The 26,384-nt window shown below is 35.4% G+C and overlaps 1 protein-coding gene across 2 annotated transcripts in view; it reads right to left on the bottom strand.

The window, feature by feature from the left end:
- Positions 1 to 26,297, bottom strand: part of vps35 (VPS35 retromer complex component) — a 55,245-nt gene extending 28,948 nt beyond the window's left edge. For both annotated transcript variants that reach the window (XR_015494829.1, NM_001025517.2), the window contains exons 1-10: positions 25,979 to 26,297; positions 19,725 to 19,823; positions 19,442 to 19,538; positions 19,151 to 19,274; positions 5,753 to 5,935; positions 5,277 to 5,490; positions 2,346 to 2,429; positions 2,135 to 2,244; positions 1,892 to 1,988; positions 1,637 to 1,785 (exon numbers count right to left, since the gene is read on the bottom strand). Coding sequence is in view for 1 of the 2 variants with exons in the window: in NM_001025517.2 (NP_001020688.2) it covers positions 1,637 to 1,785; positions 1,892 to 1,988; positions 2,135 to 2,244; positions 2,346 to 2,429; positions 5,277 to 5,490; positions 5,753 to 5,935; positions 19,151 to 19,274; positions 19,442 to 19,538; positions 19,725 to 19,823; positions 25,979 to 26,086 (1,265 nt within the window). In the remaining variant the exon portion in view is untranslated. The remainder of the gene's footprint in view (positions 1 to 1,636; positions 1,786 to 1,891; positions 1,989 to 2,134; positions 2,245 to 2,345; positions 2,430 to 5,276; positions 5,491 to 5,752; positions 5,936 to 19,150; positions 19,275 to 19,441; positions 19,539 to 19,724; positions 19,824 to 25,978) is intronic.
- Between the last annotated feature and the right edge of the window lie 87 nt (positions 26,298 to 26,384).

Genomic DNA, 26,384 nt, shown 5'->3' on the forward strand with positions numbered 1-26,384 from the left:
TAAACAAGATTATTAGACATTTAAAAAAGTGAGTGATTGGTCCATGTTTTAAATTTGAGTCCAGAGAGCTCATATTTCTACCTTCGATTCGTCTCACGCAATCATGTGATGCGATTTTGCTAGCGAGTTCACTAAGCTTAAACTTTCCAACACAGAAAACTGCGAAACCTGTCGCACAAGCTTGCATTTCCGGTCTGACACATTCGCGTGCATATAAATTGAAGTCTATGGGAAGAAAAGTGCAGTGTGACCGCAGCTCAAGCCAGAATGGAATCAGATGTGGCTGGCCTAATTTACCCAACATATATCAGCTGTGTCATTTATTCAATTGTTTGTTTATTATCAGCTGAAATATATTTTTGATATCAATATTTTTTTTGAATTAATATAATTGCAGAAGCAAAGGTTTTGATACTGTATCTAAGGTTTGGAATATTGCTTTTGCTATTGTGGGATGTTGTGTGTTAACATTCGTAAATTCTACAAAAGCATTCCATCATCTTGTAGGGAGGTATGGCTTGTCTGTTAAGAAAATATAAACACTGTGGAAATGTGCTCACTGACTGCATAGTGGGTGAAAATGACATGAAATGTGAGAACAGTACGGCCACAAAAGACCGATGCAGTGCTAATTGCGTTTAGAGTTTTTAAAATGAGAAAACTGGTTGGACAAACTGTAATATATAAGGCTGATGCATGCTAATTGGATGGTCCCCTGTTAATTTTTGCCAGACTCTGCCAGATACTCTAAAGTTGCCTCTGCTACTAAGAATGTCAATGGCTGCTGGTTTCCAAAATTCTGCAGAATAACAAGACATTTTTATTTCTAGACGAGCTATCCCTTTAAGACATTTTTTTTTTAATTCGCTTGTTGTTGTATTCTCAGGAATCCTGGCGAAGAATACTAAAATTCAACTTATTATTATTATTATTATTATTTCTCCCTGCAGCAATGACAAAGACCCTGTTCAGGGTTATGGAGAAACTCTCCGCCTCAAGTGAGCCGTTTTAGGATTTAGAAATCCAATTTTAGAAGATTTTAAATATGAAAAAAGAAGATAAAAAAAAAATAACCCACTGACGTGCACCCTGCTGACAGTGAAACGTGGGCATGCAACAACAGCTCGAGTCTACAATGCAAACGTCAATGATATACGTCATCTGAGAAACATCACTAGCATAACACCAACCAGTTTAAACTCGATGCTAAAGAGAGAAAGCATGAATAACTCCTTCTAACAGAAATCCAGTGCAATACAACAATCCAGCAATTAATATTAGTGTTATCCTTGATCCCAGCTGACAACACTGTATACCAGGTTATAAACAAACAGTCATTACAATTATTTGATAAGAAAGGTGGCTTTGATTGAAGAGAAAAACAGTAACCCAAATACAAATAAAACAGGAAAATTCTACTTGTATATTGTTATTAAATTATAACCACCTACACATGGATTATTCGCAGGGGCAAAACAACTATATTGTTCTTTTATTGCAAAATGAAGCTAAATACAGAAATCAAGCACTACAACCACCCAGAAACACACTAGCGGTGCTAAAGAGAGTGGGTGTCACTTTGGCCATGTGCTGATCTGCTGAATGGAGTGAGAAAAACAGCTCAACTAATACTCACTGTTCCAGGTTCAGCTTGTTGAAAATCTCCACAGTGCTTTCCAACACTTTATCCACATAATCCACACGGTCAGGATAGCACTTCATGGCCAGATTGATGAGAGACACTTGGAGTGAAACAACATCTTCAGAGGGCATGTCCTGACGAGACTAATGAGGAAAAAATGAAGTTGACGATGTTAAACTATAACATCTAAGGAAGCGATTTTACTAAACTACTCAATGTGTTTTTAAAATGCATTGCACGATAGTATACCTGTATGACAGTTGCCACTTGCTGTGAGAAAATATCAAATAACTTGATTTCAGCAGGGATTCCAGGTCCATCTTCTCTGTGAGCAAACAGGGCCAATCTTTGGAGAAACACAATCAAAAATGAAAATGAAGATGTAGTCAAGACAAAAAGTATTAATTGTATGCCATTTCTAACCAACTAAAAGATGTTTATTGTGGAGGAAAGGATATGCAAATAATAATCTTATATGCAATAATTGGCTACCTATCAATAAGAGCGATGATGATGTTCTTGACATTCACGTTTTGGTGCAGCTCGGCACAGGAACGAAGGAACGGGTTCAATGTCTGCAGGTGGAACTCATCCGGAAAGACCTACAGGAACAAAGTGCAGGCAAAATTGCCAGGTCATGCCCACATCTACTAAAAATAATTGGAGAAAATGGGAGCATGTTCAAAGCCAGTGATTTCTGTACCTGTATGATGCACTCCATGAGGTATTCCTGTGCTAGAGAGTCTCTACAGTTCACCACCTGCTCCAAGACCCCAGACAGCACGATCTGTGGGGAGTCAACACATATTTGCAGTGTGCCTTGTTAGTGCTGCCAAATCTTTTTGCAAACATGTAAACAGAAATATTCGCAGCACTAGTCTACAATCTCCTGCTGACAGCTTACAAAATTATGCTGCAATCAGTAACGCTATTGGTGGCATAAACCATACACTACTGCTCAACACCTAATATAATACTTTCCTAATTTTGCAATACAATTGTACTCCTGTGATGGCAAAGCTGAATTGTCAATGTCTTCTGTGTCACATGATCCATTTAAGATTATTTTGCTATGCAGATTTCATGCTCAATCATTTTTCCATCATTGTTTGAAGGAACAGTTCAGTCCAAAAAAACTATTGGGCAAATTTATTTTATTTTTTTCATTAATGAAGATTTTAGATGAAAATGTGGTCTTTGGTGTTTCATGCAATGCAATATTAAACAACACTATAAGTCACATCACATCACTCTCGACCTTACATTGAACATTACTTATTACAATAAGGACCTTTACTCCATAGCCTCTGGCAAATGTCCTGGAGGAAGAATTGTTTTTTCAAATTAATCACTCCAGTGAATCATTTATTTAAAAAAAAAATGATGAAACATTTTAGCAAATCACATAATCTAAACCTTTTGAAACTGTTTGCATCTAACATTTGGACATGTCTTCTCGGCTGGACATTTTATTTATAGTTACAAAAATTTGTTTCCCCAAAAATCCTGTATTGTTATTATTGAATGATAACTTTTAACTCCCCTTAAATGCAAAAGTCTGTAAATCTTGGTTAGCTTCCTCAACTGCTACAAACAAAATGTTGGTAAGAGGTGGAAACCCCTCATGATTCCTCTGTTAAGCACTGGTTGCACTCACTATATGGAAATACTGTACCTAGAACTACCTAGTCTTCAGAATCAACCATGCAAAACTCGACAATTTGAAGGTGTGGACAATCTATATATGTGACATCAAAAAGAAGAAATCTTAGACACTTAACCCTCATCTGAAAGTTGTAATTTATTTACTTACTTGGTCTAAACTACAGTTATCCTGTGTTTCCTGATGTGCATATAAAGTGGTGGAGGGATGGGGTATATATACACAGGTAAATAGCTGTTAAAATTTTTTTTTATCTGATTGTAAAAAAGAAAAAAAAACTTGAATGAAAAAGCAAAATTTATTATTTAAAACTTTGGGGGGGGGGGGGGGGGGGGGGGATATGTAAGGGGAAAAAAGGTGTTTTTAAAGTTGTGGCCTAATGGTTAGGGCTTGTAATTGAAAGGTTACAGGTTAAATTCCTGGTCCCAGCAGGAATTGAAGAAAGGAAGCACATTCTCTCTATATTTTATAGCAAGCCAAAGTGCCCCTGAGCAAGCCACTGTACCTCTAATTGCTCCCCGGGTGCTGGAAGCTAAAGCTGCTCTGGGTGTACGCTCACTGTGTGTGTTTATGTGTGTATGCGTGCTCTCACTCAAAATGTGTGTGTGTGTGCACTTGGTATGGGTAAAACCATAGTTGACAAGACTCACTTCACTTTGCTATTACTTACTAAGAGCAGAACCAGATTTCCACTACATCATAACACCAACAGAAGGATCAGTTTTTTTAAACAAGGAGAAAAACCTTCTAAAAGTTGTCAAAAAGACAAAAAGTTGTCAAAACAAATAGTTTTTACCTAATTACACAATTCTACAGATTAAAGGTTACAGTTTAAGTTCAGTTTTTGCATTGCTCTCAAATTAACATACGCTATATGAATTACCATGAACAAAAATAATCCACTTGAGCTAAAAATCATCAATGATCAAATCAATGATCAAATGAAGAAAAAAAAAGTTCCCTACAACTAGGGAAAGTATTGAACATCACCATTTCCTAAAGGTTGACAGGTGATGTTGACTTGAGATTTTCGCCAGATGTTTGTAACAACCATATGAGAGGTGTCTTTAACCTTTGGTGCTGCCAACACCAAAAAAAGCCTTCTATACAAAGTATTAAATACGTTTCAGTAGTTCAGTACTTCCTTCTTGTGTCATTCCATTGTTATAACAAATAACTACTTTTTCAGATTTTTTGTCTTGTTTTGCTGTTTGTATTTTTACCAAAATCTGGTTCAATTCCATGTCAGCAGTTCCTTTAAAATATTTCTCCAAAAAAAAAAAACATGTTCAATACTTTTTTCCCTACTGTACATCTTTGGTGACCTAAGGGTTACAAACACTAAATATTAATATTTGAGGAATGTTAAAATGTTGATTGATTGAAAAACTGATTGATTGAGGAAAAAAGTTTGTAACTTCTGGCTTGCAAATTAAATTCAGTAAATTTTTTTTCAACCACCTTTTCCAAAACTAAAACTTGTGGTTCTAAAAATTAATGGAGGTTTTAGAGAAATGTGACTGACATGAATATGCAAGCCATTTTCTTTAATGGTAGAATACTGATTATGCCATACGAAGCTAAAAAAAAGTTCATTTACCTCTGATTAATCTTAACAAGCTTAACACTTAAGTGCATCTGAAAAGCTGATCTGCAGGCAAAGTGTGATGCATATGTATGTGCGCTTAAATTTAAAAATCAAATGAGAACATATTGAGTCCATCACATTGTTAATTCATGAACGTGAACACGAAGCGCTTTGACAAACAGCCATCAAAAGATTCAGTAACCTCTTATGCAGTTGTCGTGCCATCAATGGCTCTTTTACCCAGTGATTATGCTAAGTGCTAGCTTGAGGTTCCTAGCCTTTGCCACAAATAAACAGGTAATCAAGGTCAAATCTAATTTCAATGCACCCTTTTAAACCTTTAACAGGGCTCAAGCGAAAGATCATTTGAAACCAAAACACACCTGTTTGTACTTTTCCACATTGACGCCTTCCAGCTGGCTCAGGCGGACCAGATTAGTTCCAACGAGGATGCGCAGCTCTTGCCTCTCTTTCTCTCTCTTTTCTCGGTCCCTGCTGTGTCCCTGATGCTGCATTCGCACCCACAGTTTATTCATCTCCGCAAAATTCAGCAGCACAAAGTCAATGGAGTCATTAATGTCTCCGGTCATCTCTTCCCTAAATCAAACAGGAAAGCACATCGGTATTCATGCAGTCTTTAACCGGTAATACGATTTTGTAATGATTCATTTTGTCAAAAGCTGTCTGAGTGTTCTGTAAGCACTGAACGTGGGGAAATAAGCTTTTCAGTGATGGATTGAATTGTGGTTTAGCAAGTAGGATTATGCTACGCTATCACTGAAATTGCTCGGTGCGTGACACAACACTCTCTCGAGCTACTTGAGGAGCAATCACAGTCATTAGACACGGAGTATCATACTCGGCCTGTTCTCCGTCATCTGGCAGGATGTTGCGCGTGCATTGCAGCAGGTAGTTTCTGAGAAAAAGGCCACGCAGTGGATGCTGCACCCCGCGACACATCTCCACCAGGTCCTTCAGTATGTCTTTGCGGGACTGGGGGAAAGAGCGAACGTACACCACTCCAACAGTTATCAACAAGTACCTGAGAAGTCAGAGAAGACGAGACATAAATGAGTGATGGGATTCACTGACCATACAAAAAAAAAAGATAAAGATACACAAGATACTACCCCAAAATCAGAAAAAAGCTGGGAGCGTTTGGAAAATGCAAATAATAAAACAAAGTAGTGAATTCTAAATTCACTTTGACTTGTATTTCATGGCAGACAATACAACAAACCTTATTTAAAGTGTTCGTCATGATTTTTATTGTTTGGTTTTTGCCAAAATAAACATGTATTCCAATTTAGGTTATTGCTATATTCTTGATGCAGTGCTGCCTGAAGGATCGGAAATCACGGTAGTTTAGCTTAGCCTTGCACCCTTGTCTTTTACGCACTGAAATTCCACCAGATTCCTTGAATCTTTTAATTATGCTATGAACTATTGAAGGTGAAATATCTGAGGCCCAATCCCAATTCTATCTACCCCTTCCCCCTTGAAACAGAGTGTGAAGGGGAAGGGCTTCAAAATTTACCCCTAAGAATTGGGACAGCACTACAACACCTTCACACGTCATCATATGTCATCACGATGAGATCAGACGATGGTGACTGCTGCAGTTATTCCAGTTGTGTTATTTTTTATATTTATCTTCAGGAAATCACTGAAGGCATATATCATGTTATCATAACAATATAATATGGCAATAAGATTGTAACTGTACTGTGTATTTACACTGAGGCCATATTTATCTATGTAAACACACAAAAACAACAAAAGCATTAAAGCAGACACTGTAAAAAGGTCATTCCCAGCCACTTGAGTTTTCTGACAGGGTATTCGGGTGTCATAAAGTGTCATCAAGTGACTGAATGTTGTGGGACTACTAAACAGTAGTTATTATTATGGATTACGGATGGCACAATTTAGCGTTTTTTATTTTAGCATTTATTTTAAGAATGACAGTAAAACAGTAATGCCGTTATGAATGTATTATAACATATGCTTGTTTGTTCTAAAAATTCACAATAATGACAAAAATATATATAGCTTTTTGTGCATCTCCTAACTTCTGTGTGCATTTGTTGTAGGGTTGTTGCTAGATCAGATACGGAAGTTAACAAGAATAATTACTTATTAAAAATTCCTATTTATGGTAATTTATTAACATCTACCCCCACCCCAACCATCACAGTAATGTAAAAACAGTCATTGTACCAAGTATTATTTATGTTATTTATTAAATTACCCAAAAGTGTGTATTTTATTAAGGCCTACCACCACCCCAACCCTAAACCCAACAGTCATAGTACTGTAAAAATATTCATTATTGTTATACAGTGTCACAAAAATTATGCTATATTGATGTGCGTATCCGCAGCTGTAACCTCTCTAGACTTAACTCCGTTTGTAAATGGTGTATTCTGGGAAAATTTTGTACCCCTTGGTTTTGAGTGTGGCCCTGAAAAATCTATTTCAAGAGCTATCTATCTCTTCCACTTAACCCTACGCCTTCAAGCTAAAGAGAATTGGGATTGGACCTAAATATCTTCCTATCTTTCTTTGAGAAACAATGTTTTAAATATTTCAACAGTTTCCTCATGTATTTGTTGGCAAACTGGTGATCCTTGGCCCAGCTTTGCTCCTATGGCACTGGCCTTGTTTGGATGCTGCTTTTGTACCAAATTATAATTACAATCACCTGTTGACATCATCATAACCTTCATTCAAACAATTTACCTGATTACTACCCCTGAATTGATCCTGTTATAACTTTTTTTGTAATGTGTTGCAGGTATAAATAACAGGAAAAAAATGTATATTTACAAATGAAGTAAAGTTGACCAGACAAAACATTAAATATTTGTGTTCATATTGTCTGCAATGCAATATAAGTCAAAGTAAGTTTGGAATTTAATACTTTCTTTTTTTGTTTGCATTTTCCATACTGTCCCACCTTTTTCTGATTTGGAGTTGTTATTAAAGTCCACATGAACCGGAAGCTGCAATCGTTATTATTATAAGTATTATTTTTTTGTATTGTGACAGTTTCTAGAGAGACGGATATAAATGAGCAAACAGTGGGCGTGGCTTGTTTTTTACTGAGGACTGAATGGATTTAGTAAAAAGTAGGCAATTCATGTAGAAAGATTGGCAAAGGGTTTGAGGAGAGGGTTTTAAAACCTATCAGATTCCTCCTGCTCACCGTTTCTGTTTCTTGTCAAAACTGACAGTTGCAGTAGCGTGGTTAAGTATGTTAGCCATGCCCATTACCTAAAAATCAAGTTATCTGATTATTTAACTAAAAACAAACAGTGCATTTTCAGATTTTAATTAAAGATTAGAAGGTCAAACATATGTTTTTCTTAATGACATGCACAGATAAATTGTTCCCTACAATACTTGCTATGTGAGCTAACAAAATCATTTGGCTTTAAAGTGCGTAAGTACAGACAAGAGCACTTCAGAGCAAACAACATCGACCCTCATACTCGTACAGAACATGCCCTGGAGAATTAGTATTTCAAATGTGTTATGTAGGATTTTTCACAACTGTATTTCGCAAAACAAGAGATGTGAAACACTGAAGAGAGATAAAAGACATCTGCCAGGGTTAAGGCAAATTCAAAAGTAACAAACACATAATAGAAACACTTTCTATTCTGTGTGTCTGACAGAATCCAGATGGTTTCGGCATTTTTGCAGATTAATCAGCAATTGGAAGCATCGAGATTCTGACATGATTGAGAATATAAAATCCAAGACATTTTAATGCAAATTTAACACATATTAAAACAGCATAATTACATACAGACGAACTGAATGAAGGATGATTGGGGCTGGATGAGGTATTATTCCTTTATTATTCCCAATAGATTTTAGAACTATCTTTTCGTAGCTTTCAATACTCTCAGATGGCTCCTTAGAGAGATTTAGCCATAAACAGATCACATCTGTTGCAAGGTACGACAGAAACGTTCATTTGCGGAAATGAAGATGTAGTTAAAATGTTCGATTAATTTTGCTTCAAATGCTGTGTATTTCATTAAATCGCTTCAAAGAAAAATAATATTTAATTACACTTAAGCATTTAACAATGCATCAAAAAGTCATTTATATGGACAAACCTATTAAATGAATGTAATCAGCATATCCAGTGCTATAATTCAGGGGGAGCACTATTCAGGCCGAATCGATTCGCTAGAATAATGGTAACTTTCCAGGCCGTTTAGAAACATGATTCACTAGTATGAATGGCTGCATATTAGACCAAGGCCAGATTAGCAAAGAGTGTTTGATTATCTCCACCAGCACACATGGTTTTAAATCTGTGCATGTAAATGTTTTAAAAAGTCATTGTACCACATTTAATGGGCTATTTAGACTGCCAGCCCTGGCCTATAGGAATTGCTCAATAGAGTCTGAATCAGAGCATATGCTGTACCAATGCCCTAAAAATAAATGTAGTTCACTAATTCTTGTGCTTAGTCACAAAACCAAGCTCTGAATGAAAATTTCTTTTAAAAATATATTCATTCATTTTCCTTCAGCTTAGTCCCTTTATTCATAAGGGGTCGCCACAGCAGAATGAACCGCCAACTTATCCAGCATATGTTGTTGGATAACAGCTGTTATCCAGCTGCAACCTAGATACCAAGTGAAAACCCCCCCACACACCTTCTATTACTTTAAGTTCTCACAGCCTTGACTGAAAAGATCCTACTGACTGACTTCTAATAGGCTAAAGTAATTCAATAGAGCCCTTCGATGAGACTGCTCTATAGTAAGATAACAACTGAAACAAAGAGTTAGTGAAGCAACGAGTGGTGCTCAGGAAAGTTACCCCCAAGATCACAATTCCCTTTAAAAAGAGACGTGGGCAGTACAGTAAGAGTCCACTGTGGCTTGAAAGTGCTGCAGGCTGAGTCAGAGAATTGAAGTGCACAACTCTTCACTGTACTGAGTGAGAGCCATTATGCCACCTCAGAGAATGCGGTTTAAAACAGGCTTCCCCACTGATAGTCAACTCCTAAAAATCAATTTAAAGCCTCTGGCAGTCAAAGTCAGTAAAGTAATTACTATTTTCAGTTTAAAATCACTTCATTTTTCTAACAATCTTGTTTCACTTATAGGATTAGTTAACTTGCAGAAATCTAATTCCCTGATAATATACCCCTTGACATCCAAGATGCTAATGTATTTATTTCTTCAGGTGGGTTTTGGAGATAACATACCACTGAGAGGATTTTGGTGGTCAAAGGTAGAACTTCAAAATTGAAGACTAAGTGCAGCTTCAAGGGTCAAATGATCCCAGCTGAGGAAAAAAAGTCTATTTTTTCCCAAAATTGTAATAAGGAGGAGCGTTGTTCAACGGTTTTAGGAAAGCTTTGATTAAAGGTGGTGTATTTGTATAGACACTTTTTAACCACAAGTTAAACATTAAATTTCTTGTTTACGTTGTTTTCTAAAATAGTTCTATCATGAGAATACTTAATGAATATGTATATGGCAATGTTAATGAGTTTAATGGTGGTGGCATACTGCCAGTATATTCACAGACATGCAGTCTGATCATATAATATAGGGCAGGGGTAACCAATCTCGTTCCTGGAGGTCCGGTGCCCTGCAGGGTATAGCTTTAACTTGCCTCAACACACCTCCCAGGGTGTTTCAAGTATGCCTAGAAAGACCTTGAGTAGCTTGTTCGGGTGTGTTTGATTAGGATTGGAGCTCAAATCTGCAGGACACCGAAGCTCCAGGAACAAGTTTGGTGATCCTGATATTCTCAGCCACGGAAATACACTCTGTCGCCAAGTATGGATATTTATCTAAATGTGCAAAATATATAAATGAATTTATCAGTCTTACACTGACTGCAGCCGTTTACCGCTTTGCCTGCAATACCCGCAGTGAATAATGGTGGATGAACAATACATGAGCATCATTTAAACCACTGATAGATGAGTCCTATGGATACCTTCTTCTGTTCAAGCTGGACCAAGTTATTTGTGCGTTTCAGAGATCCCACCTCTCCTGGAAGCTTCAGCTAGTTTCACCCTCAAATACCTGCTTTGACTTTGCTAGATTTTTCTATGAAAGAGATCACGTGTGCTGCGGCCACTGCTGTGAGACTTCATACAGGAATATGTGCTCAAAATATTTCATTCCGCCAACATTTCTATTAGATAAAGATATCAATAGAACATTAACATATAATTTGAAGGGCCTTGGATTTATTTAACCATTACAGAGCTTGGCAAAATCTTGTAGATTACATTATTAAAACTTTAGCTGAAAATAAAAGGCTTAAAAAAAAAACAAACTCAAAAATGATGCTCTTTTTAAATTGATGACTAAATAACTAATGTTCTCCACTGCTGGAGACGTTAAGTGCTTAGATGAGTCTGTGTTCACCTCTCTGATCATTCTGCTAAGTTACTGTTCAGGAAGAAAAAAAATCATCAAGTGGGAATGCATGACATTGTATTAAAATAAAACAGGGATAAGCATAAAATGTTTCCATCTTTACAAAACCCAAGTTGGCCAAGTTGTAATAAGTATCATAAGTTTACAGGAAACTAAAATGCAATAAATTGCAATTTTGACAGTTTTCTCTTTTTTATATTCCACAAAATTGAGATTCTGCTGCAATTTAGAGATGTGGCCTTTTCAGTCACTTCTCTTTGCACATTAACATAGTTCAGCTTGTTTAACAGCTGTGTGCTTCTTTTACATTTTTGCAATTCTATAAAACGTGCTGTTAATAAAAGAAATGCATCCTATTCAGCTTACTCTCCGTCTATTAGTGGGTGCAGCCATTTAAATCTTTTTGGATAAAGACATGGGTCTCATTCACTTCATTTTTAGACATTAAAAATTGCTTGTTTTACTACTTGATGTTTGCAAACTGACATTTTCACATTATACTATTCTTTTTTGTCTGTATAGTCAAGCAAACACTTGTTTGTCGAGCAAGTAGTTTGACTGTTTTCTGTGGTTTATTATTCTTAGTCATTTCTCCCATATATAGGCAACTAAATCGGAAATTTTAAAACAAATCGCAAAAACGAGCGCACTTCTGCATTGAAAAACGAGGTCAATATAGTGATGTCCAGATCACATCAATAGTTATGCAGTGGTACAGAGTTAGACCTCTTTGTTGACTTCAAACAGAAAGAAACAAAGTAGAACATAGAAGCAGCTTGTAGCAGAAAGCGCAAGCATGTCTGCGGCTTAGAGATATTATGAAGTTGATGATGATGACATTGTCATAGCTAAGTGTAATATATGTAAATTTGGGATTGAAGGTGGGAGGTGGAAAGGAAAAGGCTCCATTTAACACAACAAACCTGATAACTCTAAAAACAAACATCACAACCAAGATAGCACAAATAATCACAATGAGTGACCTGCCATTCGTTTTTAATAGAACCCTGGATTTCTTATGCTAATTAGATTTTTTTTATATATTTACTGATGTCCTAAAGTCTAAAAGTGGAGAATTAATGTTATTTTTACTTGATTGTTTGAGCTACCTCACAGAAGTGCTCTGTTTGTTAACAGAGTTGTTGAACGTTAAAATAAGGTAAATTATATAAAACATAAGGAACATCCAGGATCTTTATTCTTTTTTAAAAGAAATTATATATATTTTTTATGTATTATAGAAGTATCGCATAGGGCTCACTATCAGTAGATACTCGAAATCAAATGACTTGGACTTGAGGGTAAAAAAACATGATCAGGACATCCCTTAATCATTTAACTATTTGATACATTTTTCCCTTTTATTTACAAAAACTGAGATATATCATGCATGTTTTTTGTGGTATTTCGCAGAATCATTGATATCACAATATATCAATATTAGGGGCAAAATATTGTGATAGTATTGTATGCGCGTTAAGCTGTGATTCCTTCCCCTAATATACAGCTGCTGCAAACATAACATACTGTATTGTAGATAGAATCCCTATAGCAGATCAATACGCATGTGGAGGAGGGTATTCAAAAATATGCTGCAGATCAATAACCCTAACGCAAATGAAAGCTGAAGTGACAGTAACCAATCACACCAATGACAATGAATGAATTCCACATTTGATGGAACTTAGCCTGCATGCCCAATGGAGCATCATGACAGACATTGTATGAATTTGAATAAGAACTACAATGTCATCATTTAGTAGAGCATCAAATGTTTATATAATGTAGGTGTCCTACATAAATGTTTATTTTTGTAAGAAAATCATTAAAATAGGCCAGACCATTCTTCCTCAAACATATTAATTGTTTTAGAAAAAAAGAAAGAAATCAACATGACAAGTGGGTGAGTAAATGATCAGGAATTATTTTTAGTCTGGAAGTGAACTAATCCATTAAAATGCTACATTACTTCAAGCAGATGTACTCCAGCAATCTGTTGCAGCACACTTCCTCATTATACATGAGCTGGCACTGAAGGAGTTTGCAAAAATCAAACTCCATCTCATTTTTCTACTTTCCATCTGTACTGCTCACGCTGAAACAACAGTAATTACAAATCGCTCTATCGTTCAGTAACTCCAAGCTTTTAAATGCCAGTTTGCTACAAATCGCAAACAGAGCTGTCAAAAATATTTATTAACAATGCTATATTTGAAAGCAATTTTCTGCAGTATCAATACACCGTTACCAGCTGTGCCGTCCTTCTCTCTCAAATAGGCATGTTACAGTATTTTTAATCATATTGAGGCCAAGGCGCTGCATGTTTCAGAGTGAAGTGCTCATGCTGGCAGCTTGTGATTATTTTCAGCATCTCAGTTTGAACAGCTTAGTTTACAGTGAATGCAGAAAACTCTGAGGACATAAACTTCTGAGTTGAGAGTTTAACAAGCATTTGGGAACACAATGTTACCCTCACCACTGATTTACATTAAAGTCCCCAAGAAATCAAAACAAACCATATGAGCTCAGATTGGCAGTTTTGAGTTAAATAATTCATCTGTGCATGTCATTACGACAAAAAAAAAAAAAAAAAAGTTTGCACTTCTAATCTTTAATTGAAATTTAAAAATGCACTTCCTGTTGGTTTTCAGTTAATTTATCAGATGATGTGATTTTGAGGTAATGGGCGTGGCTAACATACTTAACCACGCTGCTCCAACTGTCAGTTTTGACAACGAACAGAAATGGTGAACAGGAGTAGTCTGTCCCATATTTTGAGCCGTTTTATCTTTCGGTAGATCATTTTTGATGGCCAAAAACTTTATGGATCCTATATTATTATTATTATTATGACAAAATCCACCGCAGAGAATTCCAGAGTTTCAGTTGATTTATAAAATATCCATCAAACCTTTTCTCAGTAAGCAAACAAGCAATTATATAAACTGTAAAAAATACAGGGTCCCAAACTATTTATTCAGGTAACACTTTATTTTCTATGATCCATTTGAGTGTTAGTAGACTGTCTGCCTGATAACTGTTAATTTTGCGTCTTCAACAGACATTTAACTGACTAAAAGAAACTTTGCAAGTACATGTCAAATTACACTAACCCTAACCCCAACCTAACAGTCTACTTATAATAATGAGAAATACATTGCATCTACATGCCAGCTAACTTAATTAAACTAACGGACCATCAAAATAAAGTGTGACCTTCATTCATGTTGTTCCAACACAAATCAATTAGATAAACCAAGTGTGCCTCACATGGGTGAGCGGGCTTGACAAACCATCTGTAGAAACTCTCTTCACTATTCTCTAACTATCAAAAAACAAACACTCCCTCCTACTTTACACCTAATTCTCTGAGCACTAACAGTTCCTTTATAAACAGCACTTCCTATGTGTACTGTGCCTCTTTTTTTTGAATTGCTGAATGTCTCCTTATTTTTAAGTTGCTTTGGACAAAAGTGTCTGCCAAACAATTAAATCTTAATGTAAATGTAAAGCTTATTCATATAGCAAATTTATCACAGCAAAGCTGGCCAAGGTGATGAAACTTAAGGATGGGGCTAAAAATTGTCACACTTTACAATAAGGTAATTTATTTACAAACACTTAACAATTAACATTTACTAATGCAATATTAACATCAAAAGCATTAACTAAAATAACCTTATTGTAAAGGGTTACCAAGGAATTAAAACAAACCATTAGACACTGATACAAACAACAATTAAAAAGCTTGGTGGGAATTAAAAAAAAACATTTTCAATATTTTTAAGGCAGATATCCAAGGACAACTGCTTCTAAAGTATGCTAAGGTATACTTAACCCTTAAGGTTTCTGCATTTTAGGTCTTCAATGGTATCTAAAATTATACTGAATATTGATATTTTTCAAGAAACTCTTAACTAAATCAGAAATTCCAAAATCGAAATAAAAACTGATGTAATTTTTTTCTCTAACTCAACAAATCCCTTTATTGTGCTTGAAGACTTTGAGATAATGTTTATATGAAATGTTTGACACACCATATTGTAACATTATGCTATTATAAATACATTCATCTTATATCACATTGAAAGGATCGGTGAGCCATGTGAATCTTACAGCTTTCTGTGGCAGGGTAATCACTCTCAATAAAATTAATGATATTGTGAACGAATGAAGGGAGTTTGGAAGTCAGGATGAGTATTGACTCGCTACAAAGTCAACGAGTGAAGAACATTGATGAACAGCTGGTGAGACAATCGAACTAGCTAAATTGGAGTGAGTGAAGGAAGAGAAAGAATCAGCAGGATAAAATCTAATGAGCGGCAAAAACTGTAGAGCCGGTTCCTCTTGAACAGTGTGCTCATGAACTTCTGGATCTTAATAAGATCAGCAAATTTTATTTTATTATTGTAATGCTGACTAATGCAACTATAAACATATTATTTTACAGTATTAACAGTTAGGAAATTTCAATTGGGAAGGGATTAAGTAAATTAAACAAAGATTTACACAAATGTGCATTCATATTACAATGAATAGGAGAAAGTGTAATCGGAAATATGTCCTCACTTCTAAATAAAAAAGCTGGTGAAGTCATCACATCAATTAAGCTGAGGCTTGTTTCAGAAAGGTTAACTGAAAAAATATGTCTTTCTTTTCTTTTTCATTCCTTTAAAACAGGGGTCACTAATTACGGTCCTGTAGGGTCGGTGTCCCTGCAGGGTTTAGCTCCAACTTGCCTCAACACACGTGCCTAGGTGTTTCAAGTATACCTAGTAAGACCTTGATTAGCTTGTTCAGGTGTGTTTGATTAAGGTTGGAGCTAAAATCTGCAAGACACAAGCCCTCCAGGAACAAGATTGGTGACCCCTGCTTTAAAACATGTTTTAATACATTTTAATCTGTTTTAATCACTTTTATTCTCTGTTTTTTTTATTGTCTTATACGTATTTCTTTTATTCCTGTTTATTTAAAGCAATTTAAAATTACCATTGTGTATGAAATATGCTACATAAATAAATTTGCCTTGAAAATCAGAGTGCTCGGTATGTTGTTAACCCTGAAATGAGGGAAAATCATTCACAGTGGGACAGTGGGAGTGGTTTGTTTTTCCTACTGTGAGTTGATTGGATTTAGTAAAATAGACATTTCATTCAGAAAGATCGGAAAAAGGGTTTTTACAACCTAACAGACTCCTCCTGCTCACCCTTTCTGTTTGTTGTCAAAACTGACAGTTGGAGCAGCGTGGTTAAGTTTATTAGCCACGCCCATTTGGTAAGATATGCATAATCTGACAAATCAACTTAAAACAAATAGAAAGTGCTTTTACAGATTTCAATTAATGATTAGAAGGGCAAACAATGTTTTTTTTTTTTTAAATGACATGCACAGATGAATTGTTCACCACAAAACTAGCAATGTGAGCTAACAAAATAATATGGTTAGTTTTGATTCCTTCTGGACTGAAAGCAAAATGAAAGCAAAGTTGTGCCAGCGGTGTAAAAGTTCCAAGTTCATAAGAGACATGGAGGCTGTGGGTGCACATAACTTTTTATGTTCTCAAAAGAAGGCCTGGAGATGTTGCTCAGTCTAATTATATTCTTATAAACCCCATTTTTTGCACTTTTGAATGTTACATATGTGCACATATATGACATTTTTATTTCTTTGAAATCTAAACGAGCCTGTATTTTAAATAGGAGCCTTATATGTTGCCACATATATATTGTATTTTTAGTTTAATGCCATGTCAGCAACCAAGGCTATTTTAATGGCAAGATCATTTTAATAATAAATATACAATTAAAAATCAACAAACAAACGAATACATAAATTAAATAAGATTTTTAGTGTTAATACATTATAAAAATTCTCAAATCTTTTCTGATGTCACTTTGCTAAAAAAGTCCTTAAGAGAGTTCACTTCAGAAAAACAAAATTATCTGGAATCACTAAAAGCAGGACTGTTGCCATATATGAGATTTCTATATGCAGGACCGCACAATCAGCTGGTGTTTCATTTCGGTTTCGACTGTCTGGCTAGTAAGTTTGAACTTTTAATATTAAGAAATTTCTTAAGAGTGCCATGTAATAAAAATCAGAATATATAGAAGCATAGCTAAATAACAACGCCCCATTCACATGGGGCATCAGCGTCAATGCTTCCCATTCACTTTAAATAGGTGATGTCAAGTGTGGTCGAACTGAATTTTGCTCATTGCAGAAGTTGTAGATTTCTCAACTTTTCAAAGTGCCAAAGCAAGTGTCAGCCAATCAGATCGCTTTATGCAAATACCCCAGCTCAGACTGTAGCCAATTGCAAAGTAATTTCATTGGCTGACACTGCTATGAAGATCATGTCAGCCCCAACTTTAGACACACCCTCCATCAAGCGTTGACGCTGAAGCCCTGTGTGAATCGGGCGTACCTTAAAATAGTCATACTGTGAGCCTCAAACATTTTGAAGTAAATCCTGTGGGTGTAAAACCTGTCAAAAACTGCCTATCAGAACACAATACAGACTATCACATTTGCATGTACTTTAGGTCATGTTCTACATCAGCCAGACCTGCACAAACCGCTGAGTCGTCAGAATTTTGGCAGTCATAACACACACTGTTACCTTATTTGAAGTTTATCTAAGATTATATTAAACTTACTATGTATGCGAGACTCTTATTTTGAAAACAAGCCACAGAAATAGTAAAGCCCACAGCACTACATCTTAACATACTGGCTGTTTCACAATAATCGTTCTTCAGCGTTCTTGCGTCATGTTCTCGCGTAACGTTGTCATCAACTGCCAAAGTTCAGTTCTAAAACTCAAAAGCGCAAGAACAGAAGACACATGAAAATGTGTTCTTGATATCGAGGATGCGTGGATGCAGACTTGACCACCGAACTTACTCTAAAAGTCCCAGAAGTCACTGCGGCCGAACAAAAGAGGTGGGGAGTGTAGCATTAAATATAGATTTATTATTAAAGTTCAGAGATATAACTTATGTATCTCAGGAGTTTCCCTAAATGAGACGGTGAAAGTAAACAATAACAAGAAAATTTGAATAACGGCAGAAACATATTAAGGGGGTTTACTTGCTGAAATTCGTATTAAAATCTATTTTATTTGTTTCGTGCCGAGTATATTTGTAAGGTTTTTGTGTATATAAAATATATTAAAAGGTGAAAAACAATGAATCATTGTATGAATTCTGTAATGTTTAAATAATTTCTCGTTAAAAATGTGTGAAGGTCATGTGACCATTAGGAAGAGCACAGTAGCTCATTTCTCATGGGACGCGCGCTCTGTTCTCACGGTCTCCTGAGTTTGTTCTTCAGAGGTGACCTGCATGGCAAGACCGGCCTTCACAAGAACCCAAGTCCATTCTCTGCGTTCTTGGAATTGAGAAACAGCCACTGTTTTTCAACATCGATAGGCGACAAGGACAGATGCTAAGTGCTGTACAGAGTGTGCGTACACTCTTACTAAAGTCTTTAGAAGTTTAAATAATGCAGCATGTCACTTCATGTCCGTTGTGTGAAAAGCAGCTTTTTTCCTTGAAATCAAAGTTTGTGATGCAGTGATTCATCTTGTAGCTGGTTGGTTTGGTTCATAGCTTACAAAACATTTCTAAAAAAGCCTTTTTTTAAATATCTTTATGGGGAAAATTACTTCCAGAATAAGTGCTGCTGAAAAAGTCTGCGAGCTCTAATGCACTCTATTGAAACATATAGGACTTGAATCTGTATGCCCAAAATAGCTGCCTGGAGGCGTTGCAAATATGGTCACTGAGTGAACAGACTTTCCTGAAAAGAGACTTTTGATACTCACAGTCGAGGGATGATGTTCCCTGCATACTGAACAAGCTCATAGAGATCAGCCACTTTGCGACCTTTGGCAAACTCGTCAGTCAAATACACCTCCAGGTAATGCAGCTCATCTGAAATGGCCATATCTACAACAGGAATTCAGGAGAGTAAATAAACGACATCTCTACAGATGACATTTAATGTAGAGAAGCTGTTGACAGCACAAAACACTATTCTTTAACACACGTACTGTTAAACTCAAAAGTGCAAATGTATTTTTTTTTTCAACAAATAATGCAACGCAAACACATACAGAGTTCATAATAGCTCTTAGGAGAGAGCATGGACGTCCTCAACTCCCCCAGCATATTTGAGGCATGTTTCAGTGCATCCATCAGCTTGTTCTTGTCCTGAAAAAGTGCATAAATATTAATAAGAGTGAGCAACACCTTCCGCTGTCTATACTTAAAAATCATGTCTTGTTTTCCAATTTGTTCAGAGCAAGAGGCTCAACACGGCTATGGGAAATACAAGGTCTCAGGATTCAGTTTAGCACACATTATGGATGGAATGAAATTTGCATACTGTTAACTCACCAGACAGCGCTTCATTTGAAATGACTGAACCTTGACTGCCTGCACAGCTTCATCCAGCAGTTTCTCCTGCTCATCCTGCGGCGACTGCTGTGTGGTGGGCTGAAATCATTTTTCAAAAGTTTGAATCAGTTTAAATACCAGTCAAAGAACTACAAATATGCAGACATCACGCTGGAATTATTTGAAAACCCTCTGTGTTTGTAAACTATAATTGAAAGCAGATGACAATGAACAAAGTGAAAAGGAGCAGAAAAACCGAAGGAACCTGCTGTTCCCTCAGTTGATTTAGAAGAAAGGGACAGTGAGAAATTTCTGCCAATTCCTCCTGCCTTGAAGCTAAATGTTATTGTGTACAGTTAAGAAGTCTGTTGCCAAAACATTTTATTTTTACCATAGTGCTGTTTAAATGATGAATAAAACAGGGTATCATTTTCAGTGGCACATCTACTATATATAAATAATTGTGTTAGAATCAAATTCTGCAGTTTTCAAATAAATAAATAGACAAGTTCAAAATCTCCACTCAATTCTGTGTTCTGTGTCAAATAAAGGACTTTGGCTGATAAACAGAAATTATTTTCTTAGAGCTGGTAGGGAGAAAGTGTAAACATTGTTCATTATCAAATACGCGGAATACATTGTACAATACAAAGCAGATTTAAAAGTGGTGACAAACACTTTAACAGGAGAATTTTCTGTTTATCAGCAAAAATATTTTTATTTTTAAATCTGTCCAAATGATCAATTTAAGGAAAAGCTTACCAGTACTGCAATTATCTGATCAGAAATAAATCACTTATACTGTGAATCGCAAGGGTGGAGCACTCATAGCATGGTCAGTTTTCTATATTCTGTATTTTACATGCATGAACCACACATGCTCACCAAACATACTCCACCGGAAAAATCCACTCAAATAATTTGCTGACATGAAATTATTATGTAGTATACTTGTTTCTGTTTCCTCAATAGCTACAGTGCTGTCATGGCAACACCAGTAAACTGATGCCTCGTGATTATTAATGTATGATTTATTAGGATAAGAGTCAGACAATACAGAGATAAAATAATTTTAAAATCTACAATCTGAGGGTTGAGGGAGAAAAAATAAATGAATTAAAATAAATAAAATAAAATAAATAGCCTTTTAAAGATTTCTAAATGAAATGTTTAGCAATGCATATTTTTATATGTATACAGAAGAAAATGTAAATAATTGATGAAAGAATTTATTAATAAAATGACATTTGCATATTAATCTAATGATTTTTGGCATAAAAGAAAAATCAGTACATGTAATCAATACAATACCTATCCATCCATCTAAAGGCTATTGGCTTGTATTTTTTTAAGTTGAAGCTATGGAGTTAAATTTAAAATCTTACAAAATTATATTATTTAATAACAATATTTAAATATTAAAAATAATTTTGGTTATATTTACAAGTGCATCCAAACATTTTCAGCTTCGGACGAGAATTTTAATTTTAATAAAAGTTCACTTTTAATAAAAATTTACTTTTAATAAAATTGATTGGGGGTGTAGAACAAAATCATAATTTAAGTACTAATAAAGAGACAATATGCTAATAATACGCAGGTAATTATCCAGTACTTAATAGTGGGAATCGTTACTTAAACAAAGGCGTTACCAAAATAATAATAAAATGTTCTTTTTGTTTACGAAGCTGAATATTCATTGTTCCAGTCTTCAGTTTCACAGAAACTTTCAGATGGGAGCACAATCATTTTAAAGATTGTGTTACATTATAAATGCCTTTAATGCGATTTCCTTTTCAATTTAATGCATCCTTACTGACAGAATAATAAAATCTCACTGAACTTTAAATTTTATATGTATAAAATACAATTTTCATTCATTCATTTTCTTTTCGGCTTAGTTCCTTTATTAATCCGGGGTGGCCACAGCGGAATGAACCGGCAACTTATCCAGTATGTTTTTATGCAGCGGATGCCTTCCAGCTGCAACTCATCTCTGGGAAACATCCACACACACACATTCACACACACACACACACACACACACACACACACACACACACACACACACACACACACACACACACACACACACACACACACTACAGACAATTTAGCCTACCCAATTCACCTTTACTGCATGTCTTTGGGGGAAACCGAAGCACCAGTAGGAAACCGATGTGACTGCATAGGGGAACATGCAAACTCCACACAAAAACACAAACTGACCCAGCCGAGGCTCAAACAGTAACCTTCTTGCTGTGAGGCGACAGCACTACCTACTGCACCACTGCATCGCCCCAAAATACAATTTTCATTAACATAAACAAAAGCATTCAAAAGCTTTTAAGATTACAAGTGGTAACACTCACACAAACACTTTTCTTTGTAACATTGCAAAATATAATCAAAAAGAAATGACAATTTTTATTCAGAACTAGATAAGCATGTTTCAAATGTTTTTTTAAAGTTATATGAGATTTAAATTCAAGATGTTTAAAATCAACTAATGTAATGTAATTTAAAACTTTTAAATAATGGTCCAGGGCAGCACGGTGGCTCAGTGGTTAGCATCACTGTTGCCTCAAAACAAGTCACTAGTTTAAGTTCTGGGGAGACCAGTTGACATTTGGTGTGGAGTTTGCATGTTCTCCCCGTGTTCATGTGGGTTTCCTCCGGGTGCACCAATTTCCCCCATAGCCCAAAAGACATGTGCTGTAGATGAATTGGGTAAGTAAATTGGCTGTAGAGTGTGAGTGTGAGTGTGAGAGTGTATAAGTATTTCCCAGTACTGAATTGCAGCTGTAAGGGCATCCTCCGTGTAAAGCATATGCTGGATTAGTTGGCGGTTCATTCTGCTGTGGCAACCCCAGATGATTAAAGGGACTAAGCCAAAGAATAATGGATGAATGAAAATAATGGTCCGTTAGTTAAGGTTAGTTAATGTATTCACTAACATGAAGTTGAAATAAGTATGAACAATCTTGTACAGCTTTTTGTCATGGTTTACTAATGCATTATTAAAATCTAAATGTATGAACAACTGTATTATTATTAACTAACATTAACAAAGATAATAAACACAGTAATAAATGTACTACACATGCAATTTAAAACTGCATCTAATGCAGATATAAGCATTTTACAACAATATATACTGTAGCTACAGGATACGCTGAGGCTGGGACACGGGGTCTTTAGAATGAACAACCAGAAAAAAAACTTAGATTGGAGTTTGCAGCAAAGCAACTATAATTGCTGCAAGAGACGCATGTTCCTTTTAAAGTTTTACCAAAATGTCTTATGAAATTAATTTAATAAACTTAAAAACATGACATCAGCATATTTTTTGCGTGTTGTGAATTTCAGTGCATTGGATATACAGTACGGCTGGGCTGATAAACAATTCTATATCGAATTTCAATAACATTAATGTCAATAACAATGATGAGCTCTGGACTTTTCTACTCCATATTGATCTAAGAGCCAATCACACAGCAGAAATGGGAATCTAAAAGTGTGCTGATAATATTAGAGGTGCACTAAATTTTTCGCCCACAGAAAATTTATTGTCAGAAAATGTTATGCCATTTAATAGACCCTCTAAGTTTTGTGACTTCACTCATTGTTGGGGTACTCTTTTAAATCTGGAAGCATTACCAACTCGAAATATTTATCGTTATCATTCAATGTGGAAAATAATTTTTGAAAATGTATTTTTATTTTTATTATAGAAATAAGAAGTTACACATTATTGCAAACAAATGGTTTAATGTAGGGCTGCACATTTCATCGTTTGAACATCAATATCACAATGTGTGCATCCGCAATAGTCACATCTCAGCAGCATATGCAATGTTAGAACCTATTGTTGGGATTTTATTTGACCAGAAACCACAGGTCAAAACACATCAGATTTGTAGAGACACTGCAGAATTTAATCATAATAAAGTGAAGGTTTATCATCTGCTAAGTGTTTTAAGGCACATGGCTTAGTGAGCATTTTAAGAAAGCTTAAAGCATTTTAATAGTGCATAAAGAAATTTAATAAATGATGAAGATGTTGATTTAAATTTGATTATTCAATTTCTTAAAAACCTAAAAGCACTACTTTTTTCATTTTAATATTTACCCCATTGCGTTTATTTATAACAGTAGTTTGCTTATTTTATATATATATATATATATATATATATATATATATATATATATATATATATATATATATATATATATATATATATATATATATATATATATGGACGACGCAATGGGTAGCACTGTCGCCTCACAGCAAGAAGGTCGCCTTGACTGGGTCAGTTCTATGTGGACTCACGGAGTTTGCATGTTCTCCCCGTGTTGGCGTGGGTTTCCTTCAGTGCAGTCCAAAGACATGCGGTATAGGTGAATTAAATAAGCTAAATTGACCGTAGCGTATGACTGTGTGTGTGAATGAGTGTGTATGAATGTTTCCCAGTTATGGGTTGCAGCTGGAAGGGCATTCGCTGTGTAAAAAATATGCTGGATAAGTTGGCTGTTCATTCTGCGGTGGCGATCACAGGTTAATAAAGAGACTAAACCGAAAAGACAATGAATGAATGAATATATATTTCACTCCCCTACAAAATCATCCCAATAAATCTAAATGAATGACTTTTCAAATAGAGTCATCATGTGATTTTTTTTAATCGCTAAAATGTGTATATATGCGTGTGTGTGTGTGTGTGTTTGTGTGTATATATTTTCCAATATTGTGCAGCTTTAATTCAAAGTTAAAGTTTATGAAGTGTACCACTGCAGAAATCTACTGTCACTTAAATTTCAGGTCAATCAGCCATTTACAAACTGCCAAATACTTAATTAAACTCAAGAAATTGAAAGAATCCCACTAAATTAATCTATATTACCATAACAACAGATGTTGGTTTGTATATTAAATGTCTGTAGGTATAAAATCAGTGCATATGAGCAATTCCATGCAAATGTCCATGAAAAAAAAAGCACCTTGCCTTGAAGAAATTGTTTTCACCAAAATAGTGAAACCCTTTCTAGGTTTTTCTGTGTAGGCGACTATTTTACAGTACTATAAAAATACTCAAAAATATCTCTGTCAATGTTTTCGAACAATTATATTTGATTTACCACAGTAGCACAACTGCTAATTTGACATCCGTCCCATCCATAACCAAGATTTTACCTCATAATTGCAAAAATGTCAAATAAAATCAATCATAGAGAGCCGACTCTTAACATTTTGTGATTGGTTTAATTTTTTTGGGGTTGTGCAGTTTAATTCACAGAATTTCTACAGAGTATGTTGTGTACTGTAAACAGAGTTTTTTGATCAGATCCATAACGCATGCTTGTTTACATCATTCAAAATATAAAAATGTTTATAGATTGATATTTTTCTGATCCCATAACTCTGCGGTTGGTAGTTTTTGAAAATATAAACAGATGTTTCAATATAATGTTAACATATACTTTCTCTGTGTATTTTTGTTTTAAGTTTTTAATGCAAAGTCACATCCATAAGGGTGGAATTGCTCATATACAGGAGTTAAAGGACTGAAGAAGTGTCTGTGTTGCTCATGGAGGAGTAATTTTGGGGGGTGACGCACAAAATAACAATACATCCTCCTGGTTGAGTCCTCGTTAGTGACAGGACGAAAGGTAACACTTGGCATGCGTAGCATTTCTAACTGAGTTATGAAAAACTGCAACACAAGAGCCCATCATTTAATTTCAAATGAATGAATGAACCCGTGACTATAGCTCATGCTATGCATCCTAAAACAACTTCCACATGTGAAAAGTATATGCAAAAAAGGACCTACATTTAGGGTATTTTCGGCATTTTATTAAATGAATAAAAAATTGCCAATGTAAACATATCTATAATGAAAAAGCCAGGCTAATGCTAGCAGGATTAGCAGTTTAAAACATTTAATTTTGCATAAAATCTGTGGATTGTAATAACAGTAAAACACAACACCTACAAATATGCTTAACCTGCAGATCGAATACTGAACCGCTTGCAGAATAAACATAAGAGAGCAGAAAAATGAGAATAATTATGTGCATGTAGGCCTCCGCATCTCTGACGCTAATGCTAACGCCATCTTCACAGACGCAAAATAGCTAACTAAATCAAGAGATCCCAGTGTCCCTCTGACAACATCATGGGTATAAACAACTCAAGGGCGCATATAAAGCATCCATCAAGTATGCGTATGATGATCGTAAAATCTTACCATGATTATCAGGTATGTTAGAGGAAATACTGGATGACCCCCCTGTGAATGTGTCGTATCATGTGACTGCTGCTGTTCCGCCTCATGACGAGCGCTGCCCGCACACATCACAAGACATAAAAGCTGTATTATCCGTCTTTAAAACCCTCTAGAAACAATACTGAGAATTATTATTTATGTATCCATAATAGTAAAATTAGCTGCGTTGTGTCATTATAGAATAATAACTGAGGTAAATTGTATTTAGAAAATAATAGTTTCTCTGAACAACATTCGGTTAGCATCTAATGACAATAAAATAATTTAACGTCGCTTCGACAGATAAAAAATTTATTTACAAGGAATTTATGTTGATCATGAACGACGTTATCCACGCCCATTTGTGAAGCAACCAATGACAGGCCAG

Source organism: Danio rerio, chromosome 7 (genome assembly GCF_052040795.2).
Source record: "Danio rerio strain M-AB ecotype USA chromosome 7, GRCz13ab, whole genome shotgun sequence".
NCBI classification, from domain to species: Eukaryota; Metazoa; Chordata; class Actinopteri; order Cypriniformes; family Danionidae; genus Danio; species Danio rerio.